General features: G+C 46.3%; 1 protein-coding gene across 2 annotated transcripts in view; it reads right to left on the bottom strand.

Annotated features, from left to right (window-relative positions):
- Positions 1-1,188: 1,188 nt before the first annotated feature.
- Positions 1,189-16,767, bottom strand: part of CACHD1 (cache domain containing 1) — a 114,325-nt gene continuing 98,746 nt past the window's right edge. For both annotated transcript variants that reach the window (XM_074597568.1, XM_074597567.1), the window contains exons 17-27: positions 16,617-16,739; positions 14,368-14,467; positions 14,124-14,240; positions 12,594-12,754; positions 11,835-11,921; positions 11,082-11,198; positions 9,975-10,126; positions 9,405-9,566; positions 7,502-7,579; positions 6,419-6,520; positions 1,189-3,932 (exon numbers count right to left, since the gene is read on the bottom strand). In XM_074597568.1, the coding sequence (XP_074453669.1) occupies positions 3,694-3,932; positions 6,419-6,520; positions 7,502-7,579; positions 9,405-9,566; positions 9,975-10,126; positions 11,082-11,198; positions 11,835-11,921; positions 12,594-12,754; positions 14,124-14,240; positions 14,368-14,467; positions 16,617-16,739 (1,438 nt within the window). In that variant the 3' untranslated portion in view covers positions 1,189-3,693. The remainder of the gene's footprint in view (positions 3,933-6,418; positions 6,521-7,501; positions 7,580-9,404; positions 9,567-9,974; positions 10,127-11,081; positions 11,199-11,834; positions 11,922-12,593; positions 12,755-14,123; positions 14,241-14,367; positions 14,468-16,616; positions 16,740-16,767) is intronic.

The raw sequence follows: 16,767 nt of genomic DNA, 5'->3' as shown, positions 1-16,767 counted from the left end.
TAAAAAACCATCTCAATTAGTTTTCAAGCAATATATTCTGAACATGTGAACATGCCTCTCCCTCTGGCCAGCTGGGTTACTTGGATGGAGAACCTGCTTGTTACATACAGGAAAAATCAATACACTTCACACTTCTCAAATACTGAAAGCATTGAGTCAATTTAACGTTAGTGAACACAAACCAAAGGCAACACTCGTTTTCCTTTCAGAACTTGTTTGGGAAGAAAGAAAGAAAGAAAACCTACAGGAAATTAATGTAACTAAGTTTCAGAAATGAAACAAGTGGAAAATTAATGGCCGTAAAGTCTCGCAGTTACAGGTAAGGCGGATCGGGGTAGGAGTCCATCCCAGGCAGCTAACTGCTCCTCCGTCAACACGGTAAAATAATCACGGGGAGGGAAGGCCGTGGCAGCAACACCTGCAATAAAAACGGAAGAGCTGTCCTGCGGCTTCCTAGAATCCACAACTACATCCAGGTTCCCTGCTGTATTTATGAGGTTTCGTTTTAAATGAGCAACAGGATCTTTCCCAGCGTTAGTTATTCCTGCTGGGACAAGGTTCGCTGGCAGCATCTGAAGCTGTGACTTGGCACACCTCCCGATCTGTGTTTTTTCCCGTAATTATTCCTTAATCGCAAGAGCTTTGGGTCTTGTCATTACTTCAAGTATAAGCAAGGCTGTCCGGACCCCAGGAAGCAAGAACAGTTTTTATGTCCTGGAACAGAAGGGATGAAGCAGCAGCGAGGTGCAGCTCTGCAAAAACCCGTAAAGGTAAAAAGCTTTTAAAGGTAAAGGCGAGGGGGTTTGATCGCTGCGACTTTTTGACAGCTGTTCAGAGAGAAGCGTAACCCAGGCATTTCTGGCGGGGCTGCAACAGAGAACGCTGCCAGCAGTTTCTAAGAACAATAAATAAATCTCTCCACTGAAACGCCACTGTACTCAAGAAAGTAATTAATATTATTGCATTGCACAAGGTATGTGCTTATTCCTATTACTTTCTGATACATTTTGAACAAAAGTTACTTCTCCCGCTATAAAATAGTACAGAATACGCCAGTGTGGGTTAAACACAGGTATGTATACATTCATTAACACTGCAGTTTAATTAAAGCTGGACTTAATGATGTGCTCCATAGCCTTACCTGGTGTAAAGTAAGGTCAGCAGCAGAGCAGGCAGGCACGCGCGGCTCAAGCCAAAGCTGCGCTCTTCTTTATTTCTATTATTTTATATGCGAGGAAACTATTCTAACGTTGCTTGACATAAAAAACTACAGCTGGGGAGCAAATACTCAAGTTCAAGAACCTCTGCTGCACCGTGAGATTCCTTCATATGTACACGGATGGGCAAAATACAATTTAAATTCCGCTTTACAAGTCGGTGGCTTCCAGCGACGCTTTTGTCCCATGGCAACAGCTTCTGGCTGAATTCCAGCATCTACGTTACATCCCCAGGTCTAACCAAATAAAGTCCTGGCTGGAACTTCAAATCGGATTTACCTCGGAATTTTAGTGAGAACACCTTTTGGAGTTCTGTAGGTCTAGGAAATGAACAAAGCATCTTGTTTGATGTTTCGCACAAACCGTTATTAACACTTACATATAGTTGAACACTTGTCCACACTGAAAGCTATTTTCCCTTCGTGCTTAAAAATTCTGCTTCCTGGCTGGATACGTTGTTCTTTGATCAGTAACATTAAGATAATGCCTTTTCTTCGAGAGGCAAACCTGACAAAACAGCCAGTTTGTCCATTGCCCCAAACTCAGCGTTATTTTGGATTCAAAATTAGAAATTCTAGCAAGTTGGGTCTACAGATTGACTCACGACCCGTTACAAGGCCCTCTGAGAACATAAAGCAGTGCTTGATCCATTTCTGCAGGTGCCTGGTCAGCAAACCCCCCGCCATTCCCACCCACCCCCGCAGAACGGCAAATCCAGCGCAACCCAGTTTTCAGTAGCGCAGAAGAAAAAACCCAAATGATCGGCTTTGGTGAGTCCGCGCGATGGCTGAGCACTTCCAGAAATGTTCATTTCCCAAATAGTGACCAACAGGCTCACAAAGGAAAAAAAAAAAAAAAAAGCTTTTAAACATACGTCAATACCGTCATTCATATGTAAAGTTTAGATCTTTCGAGTTCGTAAAAGCAAGAGGAACCTGGCCAAATGTTTCACTCCCGTTATAACACTTACTCAGACAGAAAATTAAAGGAAACTGAGACAGAATAATTTCAATCTAGCCCGTTATCCACAGAACTATACTTTATATACAGTTTATTTCACTAGAGATTTTAGTTTTATACATAGTATAAAGGGGTATCCTGATATCACACATATAGTTATTTTACCGTACTGTTTAAGAACCAATTTTTTTACATAATACAGTATTAAGTACCATATTAATTAAAACACGTGATTTTTAAAAAAACCTACATATAAATGGATGTTTATCATAATGCACAGTGCAAGAATGGTTTTATATCATTGTAATCACAAAACGTGAATCTAAAATACAACGCTGTGATTTAAAACTAATTTATAATTACGATGCTCTGTGTTGTAGACAGACTGATTAATCTTCGTTTGAATTACCAACAATGTTAAATTCCAGACAAACAGCAGCAGCTTCAAATCATGATTTCGGAAAGACCTTCCACAGTAACCCAAGTTTTACAAAACACTGGTTTATCCCTACTTCTGATCTCGACAGCGTCCTAAGGGAACAGAAGAATGGCACAGATTTCATTGGGAATTATCTGGCAACTAATGCTAAATAAATTCTTTATTACTTCCACACAGGAAACCTTTAAGGATGACCGAAGAGGTAAAGACAGAGAAGTTTATGGGCAGAATTCTCAGAATTTTAGTAATGGAGTACAGGATTTTTCCTCTGCAAATAGGAAGAAAATACTGTCATATAAATCAGGTTCTAATATTTACAGAAAACAATTGTGGAAAAGAAAGCATTCATACTGTAAACACGTCAGAAACGACTTCTTCATTTTCCCTTTTGCAGAGTGGGGCAGTGGATGAGTATCAGCTAATAAGAACCAGATGTCTTCCTCGGAAGAACCACTTCACCATCACAGAAGATATGTGGCAGTCGTTGAGAATTGCTAACATGTTTTCTCCCCTCCCTCCCCCCGAAGTTTCGAGTTCAATAAATAGTAGAAAAATAATCCTTTACTTAAAAATCTTGAGATGCATTGTCCCAGGTTCCAGACAGCCGTTGTCGGAGCAGTGAACTTTGTACGCGCGAAACAAACTGCGGAGAAACCACCAGCCTTTCCCCCCCCCGCCTCTATCTGGCACTTGTTTAGCCTTCGGCCGCACAGATTTCTGCTCTTCCAGTTAAGGAAACCAAATCATCGCTGGCTCTTTTAAGCTCGCTCTCTCCTCTTGGCTCAGCATAACGGGGCTTCCAAAGCTCCAGCTGCTGTATAAACTCGCGTCCCCGTTTCTGGAGGTCTAACGTGCCTCCCGCTCCATTTTCTTCAATGTTATGGCAGGTCCATTCATCAAGCACGCTTCCCTTCCATTTCAGAGCCGGCCTTACATTTATAAAAACGTAAAGCTTTTCTGCCTCACAGTTTACTCAGGAAGTGAGTTAAATCGTTCCTGGTGAAAAGCACAGAAGCCGAGCTGCCCGTTGCTGCACGGATCGTCGTTCACAAGTTACGTTCCCGGTGCCGTTGTTCATTAGCACTCGGCATCCACAGTGTGTACCGTGACTGCAGCCTGTAAGTGGTGGCTGTGGTGGAGCGTCGGGTGGTGCAACCGGTAGTGGTGGAACTTGTGACTCAAGAGGGCAGCTGTTTGCGGCGGCGTGTCCAGGTCCAAGTCTTCATCGTGGTTTCCCACATCGACACCAGCCGACAACGGGTCGTTATTGCATGGAGGGTTTTCGCTGTCTTCCTGAGGACTCATAGTGCTGTAGCCTAGAAAAGGAATCAGAAGGACCAAGAATTAAAAGCAAGACTAAAAGGTCAATCTGCCACGGTGCCGACTGCTGCACCCTTCAGGGAATCAGACACAGCCAGTGCTTTATAAAGAATAAAACAATTAGTTAAGAGAAAAGAAAAAAAAAACCAAACAAACCCATCCTCTCCTGTAGGTTCATAATGGATCCCTTTCTCTGTCACCAGCTCTGTTTATAAACGTATAGGTCTGTGCCACCCCAAACGGTAGAAACCAATCACGCCTTCAACAGTTTGGTATGGCAGAATTGCTCGCGCTGATTTGAAAAACAAAACCTAACAGAATTTTTTGGGGCAGTGGTATCTTTAAAGATATTACTTGGATTTTTACGGACAGACAAGAAATAGGTGGGATCCGCGCCCCTTACCTCTAGTCCTATCAAACTACATCTTTCCTAGGAAAGAAAGCTGTTGTTATCTGGAAGCAGCGAAACTTTTCACATCATCTTGTGTAATCACAGTATTCTCTTTTTAAGAGGAAACGAGCACTTTTCACCTGTGAAGGCCTATTTACAAACCCCAAACGTATGTTTTTAATGTCGGTGAGCTTTCCATAGAGTTAAAGAAATGGACTGAATCCACCTGGAAGTGTTTCACGCAGCAGGTCCATTAAGCCAAATGGTACTGACCCGTCCAGCTGCGCACGTGCCCATCGTGCAATCAACTCCTTTGGCCAAAATATCTGCTCCTGCAGTCTGAGAAGTTGAAAAAACAACAGAGCAGCCGACTATCGGAGTAATGAGCCATTGCATTCTCTGGGATATCCTAAGGAAATTATGTCACTGGAAAGCCAGCTAACGGCTAACCCTTGCTGGACAAGATCCTGCTTTCTCAGTGAGGACGCTGCCTCGTAACAGCTCCCTGGGAGACCTTCTGTCCCTCTCTTTTGAAGCAGGTGCTAGTGGTTACTATGAGATTTGGATTTACCACTGAAACCAGCTGTTACCACTCAAACAAAACCACCTCAGTATCTCTAAATGCAAACACACAAACAAAATTTAAAAGGAAAAAGATCTTGCTTTAATTAGAAAAATAATCCATCTCGGAAAACTTTGGCTAAGAGCTGGAAACCCACTGGTGCTTCTCCGAGCATCTCGGTCGGGTTTTCAGCTTGAGATGCCTAAAAGAAGTGTGTTAAAAATATCAGGGTAAGTATCCACAGCTGGGGCTCATTTCCCATGGTCTGAGTCATGGTTTCTAGCTGGCAGAGAGGAATTGGGAAGACGACTGGGCAGCCCTTTGAAGAAGATGGAATTACAGAAACTAAAAATAGAAGCGCACATTTCAGAAATAGGTAGACAGTTCCCCTGCTAACCCTGACACGGGGACGGGAACGATGGGAAGGATTTGCTCGGACTACAAGAAATGGAGCAAAAGGAGCATTAGTCTAGCAAATGTGCCTCAGCACAGGTAATCTGGCCCCAAATCCAGGCTAATTCCTCTTAGAGCAAGATTGTCTCTCAGGCATCTGTTCATCCACGTTCCAAGGCTTTGGCCTTCAGATTTCCTGGCCCTCAGCAATTCCATTAGTGCAACCACTGTCTTAATAAGTGACTCCATCTGCTGTAAGATACCCAGCCACTACGACACGCAGCTAGAGCTGACATCTGTGGCAGACTGCCTTGTCTAACCCTTCTCTTCATTTACGTTACGCCTCCTCACGAGTCAGCAGCGGGACACCCTTCTACCAGCTTCCAACAGTTAAGAAGACTCAGTCCCAGGGGATGGGAGACGTATCAAAATTCCCTGAACCTAAACAGGGTTGAAATGTGTGTGTGTGACAAACACACGCGGCTGAATACCCCTCATTGCTATACATGTACCCAGTAATGTTCATTATTTGCTTAAAGGTGATGTAAGGTGTCCTCTGCGGTGATGGCAGGGACTGAACGTCCAACAGAAAGGCTACGGAGGCACCTGACTCCGTGGTCTCTAAATCCGTATTTGCTTTACCCCAGGAAATGCAGGTGTCCCACACATGCTGCTAGAATTTTATGAAAGATGTGCACGTCACGGCGAAGAGACGAGCAGTCGAGATGCTGACTCGACTGCAAGGGACTTCCTTTCGCTCATTAAGTAGGAGAGGCCCGTTATCCCAACTGAGCATCTAGATTGTTCGGGTTGGCGATGGAAGAAGAGTGCGGTAAATGTAGTCCTGTTTCTGTCGGTCTGCATTCTGGCCCCGCAGCGAAGCTGGCAGAGCCCCCCGCCAGCCAGGGGCACCAGGGCCTTCAGCTGCCGCTGTACCACCCCTCCGAGGAAACCAGCTCCTGGCTGGACGGCATCGTCTGCTGAAGGGTGGCAAAACCGCTCAGCTGTGAGGTAATAAGGAGCAAAGGTTTTTGGTTTGGTTGTGGCAGCCTTATCTGCAACGTGCCAGACTTCTGAAGGAAACCCAGTAACCGCAATCATTAACCCGGGGCCAGGGCGGGGATTCAAGGTCTTACCGTGGTCGCTCTCCGTTCCCGATCGCCCCCAGTACCGGCGTCTGCGTTCGGGGCTGTGGGCGTGCCGCTCGATTACCGCTGCTATAAATCGAGTGTTACTAACTGGGAGGGAGAAAGAAACAGAACTGGTTTTAAAGAAAGTGCTTTTACTGAATTATATCAGCGGGACAAATCAAGCACAGGGGAACAGGCTTTCTACAGCCTAACTCTTCTCAAATGCTACTACTTTTAAGACGACTGTCAAGCGACAGAGGAGTAGGAGTAAAGAGATGGTGTTTAAATGTGGACGGGATCAAGATCCAGTCAGACTCATTCACCTCATCCGCTGGGATTAATAGAAGTTAGGGAATTACCGTGCCAATGCTGAAGAACCTGTGGCAGCACTGGGAGCCGACTCCCAGTGAAACTGAAACGGCCCTGGAGAAGCAGTAGATGTGAGCCATGAAACCCACACACGCTTGTTTCTCAGTCTTTGAGTGCTGACACAGTTTCAAACCTTGGGCATTGTTTTAGTTCTGGTTTAGCGAGGCTCCAGAGACAGGGATCCGCTCTGACTCCGCAGCTCTCCCAGAGTTTAGGTGCACCGGCTCATCTTACGGTACACCACTATCAAACACAAAGTGCCATTTTTACTGGACAGCAAAGCAGTAACAGGCATCCCAAATCAATGCAAATAAGATTTACTGCCACATTTGTTGAACATACATGCCAGGCTTGGCCTCTGCGTTCCAAGGCTGAACAAAGGTAGGAGTTTTCCATACCCCGTACTGACACGATCGTAATTTTTAGGCTGATCAGAGCTATTTGTGGAAGCGGTTATGATGGGGGGGGGCGCGTAAGGGGCAGACCCCCTCCACACGTAATCAAGATTAGTCTTCTAAAAGCAAAAAATGTAATATTTAGAAGGAGACTGAAGATGCACTGGAAGTTACAGTTTAAATCAAAACGTTGTTCTGTCACTTCCTACTGCTAATCAGCACAGGGTCTCCTCCCATATTTTTTAATTCTAGCATATTAAGAAAACAAATAGCTCATTTACTCCTAATCTAAGATTTTTTTACCGCAAAGTGATTTGGTACTTACTGATTCCTCTGTCTTCATGGCTGTCATCGTCTCTCTCGTCCCTATCATTTTCCAGGTTCGACATACGCACTGACATTTCTACACACCATTACAAACAGAAAAATGCAACTGTTAAGAGAAAAATTTTGGATCATCTTACTAACGGCTGTCACCCCGGTAGTATCGTGGAAGCACTTTGCGCTACGGTGTGAAAAAATGCGGTCTGAGCTCGGTGTGCTCATTTCCCAAGACAAACAGGGCTAGGGATTTCAGGAATACGATACACCCCACCTCCCCCTGCAAGGAACAGGCTTTAAATTTTGAAGACAGCGAACTGATTCAAAGTAGAGCCAGGGTGTCATCAAATGTAGAGGTAATTAGCCCTGATCACACTTCTCACCTCTTTCTACCGGTATCCCTTCCGCCAAACAGTTTTGTCTCTCAGACTTCAGTGGTTTTATCTAACTATGTCTAGATATTCCATGAACATCACACGGAACACAAGTGCAAAAAGACATGCACCCTCAGTGAGTTTGCAGATGACACCAAACCAGGTGGGACTGTTGATCTGCTTGAGGGTAGGAAGGCTCTACAGAGGGACCTGGACAGGCTGGATCCATGGGCCAAGGCCAACTGTAGGAGGTTCAGTAAGGCCAAGTGCTGGGTCCTGCATTTCGGTCACAACAACCCCAAGCAACGCTACAGGCTTGGGGCAGAGTGGCTGGAAAGCTGCCCCGCAGAAAAGGACCTGGGGGTGCTGGTGGCCGGCCAGCTTAACATGAGCCAGCAGCGTGCCCAGGTGGCCAAGAAGGCCAACAGCATTCTGGCTTGTCTCAGGAACAGCGTGGCCAGCAGGAGCAGGGAAGTGATGGTGCCTCTGTACTGGGCGCTGGTGAGGCCTCACCTCGAGTGCTGTGTCCAGTTCTGGGCCCCGCTGTACAAGAGGGACGTTGAGGTGCTGGAGCGTGTCCAGAGGAGAGCGACCAGGCTGGTGAGGGGTCTGGAGACCAGGGCATGTGAGGAGAGGCTGAGGGAGCTGGGCATGTTTAGCTTGGAGAAGAGGAGGCTGAGGGGAGACCTCATTGCCCTCTACAGCTCCCTGAAAGGAGGGTGGAGAGAGGTGGGTGTTGGCCTCTTCTCCCAGGTGAAGAATGACAGGACCAGAGGAAATGGTCTGAGGTTGTGGCAGGGGAGGTTTAGGTTAGATATTAGGAGGAATGACTTTACTGAAAGAGTGGTCAGGCCCTGGAACAGCCTGCCCAGGGAGGGGGTTGAGCCACCATCCCTAGAGGTGTTTAAGAAACGTCTAGATGTGGCACTTCAGGGCATGCTCTGGTGGCAGAGATTGTAGGGGTTTGGGGTTTTTTTGTGTGTGTGCATGGTTGGACTTGATGATCTCAAAGGTCCCTTCCAACCATGAAGATTCTATGATTCTGTGTCGCAGACCGCCCAAGCAGAAAGGGCGTGAGAACTGTAATACACCCAAAAGCTCCATTCTTATGCAGAAATAAACACCCGCGGTCGGTGTGCTGTGACAAGGGCCAGGAAGCTGTGAAGCTGGGCTTACATCAGTTTAGCTCAAGAAAAAGTGTAACTTCAGCTCCCTGACACGAACTGCACGTTATGGTTTTGGGGCAGAGTCTCCTCGGGCGGCAGCAGGTCTGGCTGCACCCAGGAGAGGGCAGCAATACACAGGCCCCCTGGAGAAACCTGGCTTTTACAAGGGCTGGCAAAAGGGAAATACAAATGGGGCACTGAAACAAAACCAAGGAAAGAGGGTTTGGATTTTTATTTTTGGTTGGTTGGTTGGTTGGTTTGGTTTTGTGGGCTTTTTTTGTTTTTGTTTGTTTGGTTTTTTTATTTTGGGCTTTTGTTTTTGGTTTGAGTTTTATTTTAAATTCCCACCCTACTATTTCTCTCTCACCCTGGGCAGCCAAAGGTGACATGTGCTGGTGACTCCTCCGATGTATCTGGTGGCGATACGCGTATACCGCTAGGACAAGCACCATAATGCAGCCCATAATGCCTCCAGCCACTGGGCCGACCGGTGCGCTTTTGATCATGTTCAGAGTGATCACCTCATCTCCTAAATCAAAAGGGACAAAACAGAGGAAAAAAAAAAAAAAAATCCATAAATGCCCTGCAGAAAGGTTTAGATCAACATCTCTGAGGACTGGAGAAGATCTTGAAGGCTTTCTAGAAGCTCAACTGCACACAGGCAGGCCAGCACACTTTAAATAGGAGAAGAAATTCAGAGAGGGTACATCTTAAAGACAGGAATGTACAGCTACACTCAGCTACACATCAATATTTTCAAAAATGTAACACCCACAACGGCCCTGATGATACTTCTTTGCTGCTTGGTGCACTATTTCTGCTAATTTACCACTAGCATAAGAGATAAGCATTATGGGAAGCATGGTCTGGCACTGAAAGTGCACGTTATTGCCTACAAACAGCTAAACGCAGCATCTCTACAGACAGGCAGAGTTACCTATTGCTCCCAAGTCATCCACGTAGGGGCTCTTCGCTCCCACAATGCCGCCGAAGCATTCCTTCTGAGGGGCACAGTAGGACTTATCCAGATGGGTCTTCCCGTCGCTGTCTACCATGCACCACTCGCAGTCCAACACACCGAAGCAATCCCTGAAAATGAAAAATGAAAGAAGACCACGTTTACTTTCCAGTTCAACACTTCTTGTTTGGCACAGCTCAGTCCATTTTAGAATCGCGAGACAGAGGGAAGCCAAAATCATCCACAAGCCCTTGCGTATGTAACATTTGGCCACAAACCCCTTCTCATTGAAATGCTTAAGTACCACAAGGGAAGTTATACAGGGAAGCTGCATCTTCAGCATGCATCTTCCAACTCTGTTTGCTTTGGGTTTTGCCTCCATGACTCAGCCTGAGCACAGGGAGAACTTCCTACTTGTAACTGCTCCAATAAGACATTTCTCAGCACGGTGAAGTCTGACTACGGTTCCACCCTTTTTCTGCAATCCTTTGGAAGATGGAAGAAAGGATTTGGAAAGTCTGGTCAGAGCACGATATGTTCTAGCAGTCTCAGTTCCCTGGAGACCGCTCATAACTAGCAAAAAATAAATAAGCCCTGAAGCTCCTCTACATAATGCCAGGAGTAGAAGAGAGAAGCAGGGAACTGGAAGCTGACAGGCAGCTCCCATCCCTAACGTGCTCCGAAGTCACCACCGCGACCATACTGTCTGCTTTCTGCGAACCCTTTGGACCACACCTTCCTCCCGAAGGCAGACAAACACAGCAGCACTATCCATTTTGCTAAGAGGAAGAATTCATTCTCCTTTCAGCAGCAAATCCTCCACTTGCACAACCCTCAGTTCCCAGAGTCACAAAGTGCAACAGGGAAGCCGTTTGTTTGCTATTAATGGTGTAACGTGACTCAAACGGGAATACTGAGCTCTTCTCTTTCTGCACAGCAGCATAATGTCAGCATTGGCGTGTGCCGTAATACCTCATTCTGGTATCACGCTTCTTTTTTTTCCTTGAAATATGTAAGGAAGAGCTATTTTCACTTAATTATTTCAGGAACACGGTATATTTTGAGGGACGGAGGACGCCACTTTACCCGCTCTCTGTTCTCTGGTTGCACTGGGTGTTGATACACTGCGGCAGAGCGTCCTGGAGGCTCGGATCGATTGCTGTGAAAGTCATTGGCTCCTGATGAACTTCACAACTTGGATTCCTATATCAGGGCAAAAAGGAAAGCCCTGTATTATAAAAGCAGTCAAAGCACAATCACTGAGAAACGTCCCGAGCGAGGGACTGAGCACCTCTGTGCTGAGGAAAGGCTGAGCCCTGGGGCTGTTCCGCTGGAGAAGAGCAGGCTGAGAGGGGACCTCATCGATGCTCAGCAATATCCAAAGGCCAGGGGCAAGAGGATGGGGCCAGACTCTTCTCAGTGGTGCCTGGGGACAGGACAAGGGGCAACAGGCACAAACTGGAACACAGGAAATTCCATCTGAACATGAGGAAAAGCTTCTTTCCTTTGAGGGTGGCAGAGCCCTGGCACAGGCTGCCCAGAGAGGGTGTGGGGTCTCCGTCTCTGGAGACATCCCAAACCTGCCTGGACGCGTTCCTGTGCCACCTGCTCTGGGTGACCCTGCTCTGGGAGAGGGGCTGGACTGGAGGATCTTTAAGGGTCCCTTCCAACCTTGACCATACTGTGATTCTGTGATCGGTTTTACCTATTACGTATCACCTGCTTAATTATACTAAAAATCCTGTCTATGCTATCCTGTATCACCTCTAAGGTAGCATAAAAAATTAATTTTGTTAACTTCTGTCCCATGCTGTTCCACTAGAGGAGGCTGGTTCTCACCTGCTTTCGGCGTTGGTGAGGTTCCCGGTGCATTCATTTACCTCCAGAGGGCACTCACAGGGGCACTCGCATTCGTTCTGTTCCATTCTGCAGGGGCAGAAAACACAGAAAACGCATCAGACACGGCACGGTGATTTTAGTCCCGCAAGAGCAGTTTGCCACGGAAAAGGCTGTTCCGTAACCTTTCTCCTTCCCCCAGGAGCGCAGGGATTGCTCTGTTCTGCTCTGGGACTGAGGACAATGTAGTAACGGAGCCTCTCGGATCTCTTACCCAACCCCTGAGATTTAAAAAGGAGACAACCCTTGGACAAATCTCCGATCTAGATGCAAGGATCCTACATAACGATGGTGGTGTAAGCAAAATCTGCAAGCACCGGGATCCCCTCAGTGAAAAACTACATCAATCCACATAAAACCATGGGTATCGATACGCCAGAACAAAGGGCATAATCCACCGACAACTGCCCCTAAGAACCGAATCTATTGTGGTCTTTTAACATTATCTACCCAAACGTGTCAAGCACAAACTACCCTGTTATTTAATACACTAAAAATATAGCAAAAGATTAGAGGTCTGCTAAGTCACCGTGCCTCTTGCAAATGGCATAGGTGAAGTAACTATGTTGTTTTCACTTCAGTTTTGCACTGCATGTTTTCGTTTAGCTTATAAAATAAACGTGGTTTTATAAACCTTGAATGAAGAAGGCAGGAGGAAGTAAACGCCGGGCCCAGCCCCTTCATTCCCGACCCCCCGCTCACCTGTGGCAGTTGAGGCAGAGCCTGTCCACCATGCTGCAGGCACAGAACGCAAGGGAATCGCAGGTCTCGTTGACGATTCCCACGAAGGCGTTGGTGCCCGGGATTCTCGTCAGCCTGTACTTGGAGCAGTGGCTGCCGTGCACCAGGTTTGTCAGATCCCCCTAGGGAAAAAACAAATAGCATCAACAGAGTACCAAGAAACGCGTTGTTTTAGGGAGCTGAAGATTCTCCCCCATCCAAGGAAGCCTACAGAGCATGGGAGAGCCACCACCACAAATAAAAGGCCTATAAAATTCTTCATCAACCTGTTGAGTTTTGCCTCCAAGCTACTACTGGCTGGAAAGACTTTGCTGAAGGTGGAAAAAAATACGCTTAGCTTGTAAACATTACGAGATGTGTCAGCGGCGTTGAGCCCGATATCCTGCCCGCAGCAGGCTGCATTTCGCTCCTTTGCATCGCTCCCCGACCCGTCCCCGCTGTCCCCGTCGTGGGTGACCTTCGCAAAGAGGCTCCGCTCTGACGGGGAGGCACCACCACGACTTGTTGAAAACTTCCTGGCACATGTACCATAAAAAAATACAGGGCAGCACTGTACAGCTGCGATCTATTTGGTAGCCAGACTCATTCCTGATTCCTATTTGCATGCCACAAGCTTAAGTTTTTGCTCTGTCCTATACAATTTCCTTTACAGCGATACATTTTCAATTTTGCATTTCAAGCGTGGGGAAAATGTTTAAGCCTACCTGACATAAATCGACGTATTCTGACAGGACTTCCAAATATTTCTGACACTCATTTCCCACCTTCTCCTCCCAGTAACAATTGAAAAGTATTATCTAAAGAGCAGCTTCTCCCACAGAGCCTAACACCTTTTGAATGATTCTGCCGGGATCTTGTCAAGGGTGGATCTGCGGCGCTGCGATCGGCATTCATGGCGCGGCGAGAGCCAACAGTCCCTGGCTTAGACCTCTTGGCACAAGAGGACGCTCACACAGGCCCTGCGGGGACCGCGGAGCGCTCGCATCTCCAAATACTCCAGTCTGACAAATGATACTCTGCGAATGCTCATGCCAGTTGCACCAGTAAATGCATTTATTTGGTCACCTACCTAAACGATAAGTTATTAGAGACCTTGGCTACCCGTGTAGCAGCGACACTGGTCAGAGTTGGAAGCCACAGGTCAGAGGATCCCAAAGCAAAAAATCCCAACTACTGCCGGAAAGTCCTCACCCAACGACCGAGAACTTATTTTCACGATGCTGGACGAGACTTTGCAGACATCAACCACAGCTGGCCAGCGCTCACGTCCATAATCCCTCCTATGTCAAGTGACTCCTCGCGCGAGCACAGTCTGTGCAGGCCAGATCGCTGGGTTTGTGTTTGGAGAGGGGGAACGGAGGCCAATCCGCAGGGAAGGCTGGCTTCCAGCCTCCTCTGCTGAGCCTGGCAAGGATCTGCCTTTCCACCAAAAGAAACCCAACCCAACCAAAGTACATTCAAAAGCAAAATAAAACAGAAAAACACACTTACCACTAAGCTGGTATTAAATTTATAAAACCGCTGAACAGTTCTGTCACTGAAGCTGTTGCAGAGGTTTTTCTTGACGAAGTTTGGGTGGTTCAGAATGTCGTTTGCGACCAGGGGCTCCTTAAGTGAAAAAAAGAGGATTTTACGCCTTTGAAATCAGACACAACCAGCAGCTTCTCTACAGTCCTTACCACCGCGGGAACCAGAAAAGGAAAAACCAAGAAAAACAAGAAAAAAGGAGCCAGACCTTGTGCGTAATGTGCTGTTGCTCCACCGGTGCGTGTCCTTTGGGATCGATGAGGGTTGGGTGTGCCACAAGGTACCCTCTGTCCTCCATGATGAAGCACCTGCCCACAACAAACAACGTGGAGAGCCCCCCATTAGACCTCCTCGGGCTTTAGAGAAATGCGGCGAAATAAAACCTGATCTGCAATTTACAGCTAGAGGAAGAATTTTTAAAGGCTTCCATTTATTAAAATAACATGGCCATTAAGCAAATCCACTGGAAAATGTCTCTGAAGAATATATCAGGTATTTCCCTGAAGCTTTTCATTCCGTTACTGTTCCTGCAAGCCTGGAAGACAGAGAACTTGAACGTGGAACCGCTTAGAAACAGAAAGGGAAGCTGATCAGTGCCTTGTCTTGTCTGGTCATGCAAGGTCCAGAAATAAATTAAGCATAATGAACTTGGAAAGCTTTAACAGTTTATTAATCTACTACGCTACTAATTAAAACAGAGATTTCACACTCTCGTTTAATGACCTCCTGCCTAAGAATTCAATTTTAACGGGGAGATAAATCACTCCTGTTTCATTTTCAGCCTTCCCATCCTTTCCTCTCCCTTTTCAGCCCTTCCCATTAGTTTCCCGTGTGATCTCAGGGCAGTGATGTTCCATCTGTGCCCCTATCTAGAAACCAGGGTGCTGCGAGGTTTTAATCCGTACTCTTTTCGGCATCTCCCGTTTCCATAGCCGCAGACAGCCGCGCTGGGGAAGGCGGAGGAGCCAGCAGCACCGGGGGACGCCACAGCCTGCGCCAAGCTGAAGAGAATCGGTGGCCGTGGAAGGGAGAGGGGAGGAGGTTAATGCGGCCACTCAATGCTCCCGAAGAGCTCAGCGGGGTGGCAGCCGCGTCCCCCGGCCCCGCGGGGCTTTGCCCGGGCCCCGCAGCTGCGCCGCTTGGGGCGGCTTTAAACCCCGCGATTCCCATGGCAGCCTGACACGTAAACCTCTACCGACATCGGCTCACGGAGGGAGAGAAGGGATATAATTTACAGCAATCATCACAGAATAGACGGGACTGTACACTTTAGGCAAAACTTTTAGTTGGATTTTTTTTTTTTTTTACTGCCCCAAACCGTTTGAGATTTGCATTAGGAATTCATGTTGTGATGTTGAATTCTCTCTGGTTTTTTTTTTCCTCTGAAAGACGCTATAGGGAACAGGCTGGTGTTTACCCCAGAATGACTGCAGAGAGAAAAAGCTCAGGAGAGATACATTGAAAAAACCCCAAACGGCTGCCAGAAAGTTGGAACAGTCGTCCCTTAGTACCTGTGTGCACTTACGCAGGGGCTGCAGGCATTAGATCCAGCTCCTACGTGAGAACGCTCTAACAAAGCGCTTCACAATATGCTTTAAATTCCTCATTTAGGGAATGTAGAAAATAATCACGCATCTGATCCCCTTGATTATTAATAGTTTTTAATTAGGGGGGAAGGAACGCCAAACCAGAAATCCTGATTATTTTTTTTTATACACCATAAAAATATATAAAAAAATACCCAAACCAAACCAGAAAAGAACTGGGAGGATGACAGAAAACCACTTCCCTTCCAAAATAAGGTTTAAAAACAAAGAAAGAAACAACAATGCCTAAACCCTGTTATCAAGTTACTCCAGATCCAAACCAGAGTCTAACCCTGACCCCCCCCCATGATTTTTTTTAAAAAGGGTGAAGAGGAACAATTAAGATACACAGAGGTCTAAACAAAATTAGATACTCCAGATGAAATCAGACTTCTTCTGACTAGTGTGTGCTATGTATTTCTGAGAAAAATATAACCAAAGTGTAATTTAATAATCATAGTTAAAATAACGAGAGATAATACATCACGATTACATGCTCACAGTAACTAAACATGTAAAATGAAAACAAACAGAAGAGAAGGGGAAGGGTGTTCATTTAATACAGAATGGTTTTTTGCCCAGGATTTCAATGAAGTCTAAATATAAAAAAAAAACAAATAATCAGTTATCTTCTGTTTTCGTATTCCTGCAGACTCTTTACTTAGCTGATGACAGTTTGATCTTGAATAACAAAGAAGTCCACGTGATCTTTATGAGAAGAACACGCACAAACTTTAGCGGAAAGCAGAGAACACACATTGAAAGTAAGAGAATCCTAGAATAAATTAAGTTGGAAAGCACCTTGGGTCACCTGGTTAAAGGGAACAAAAAAAAGGCTTTAGCTATTTCTTGCCCAGGAGGAACAGCTTACCTTATTTTGTTTCCCCCGTCTTGGTTACAAACTGGCAGCAGGTCCATGAGAACTTTGTAGAAGTATCGCAGCGTGAAGTCAATGCCCATCACTGCCACCGAATGTCCTGACGACATCTGTGCACTGCAAAGAGGGGAGGAAAAGAAGGAAA

This window comes from Larus michahellis, chromosome 8, assembly GCF_964199755.1.
Source record: "Larus michahellis chromosome 8, bLarMic1.1, whole genome shotgun sequence".
Classification (NCBI taxonomy): domain Eukaryota; kingdom Metazoa; phylum Chordata; class Aves; order Charadriiformes; family Laridae; genus Larus; species Larus michahellis.
This window is presented reverse-complemented; position numbering and strand designations above follow the sequence as displayed.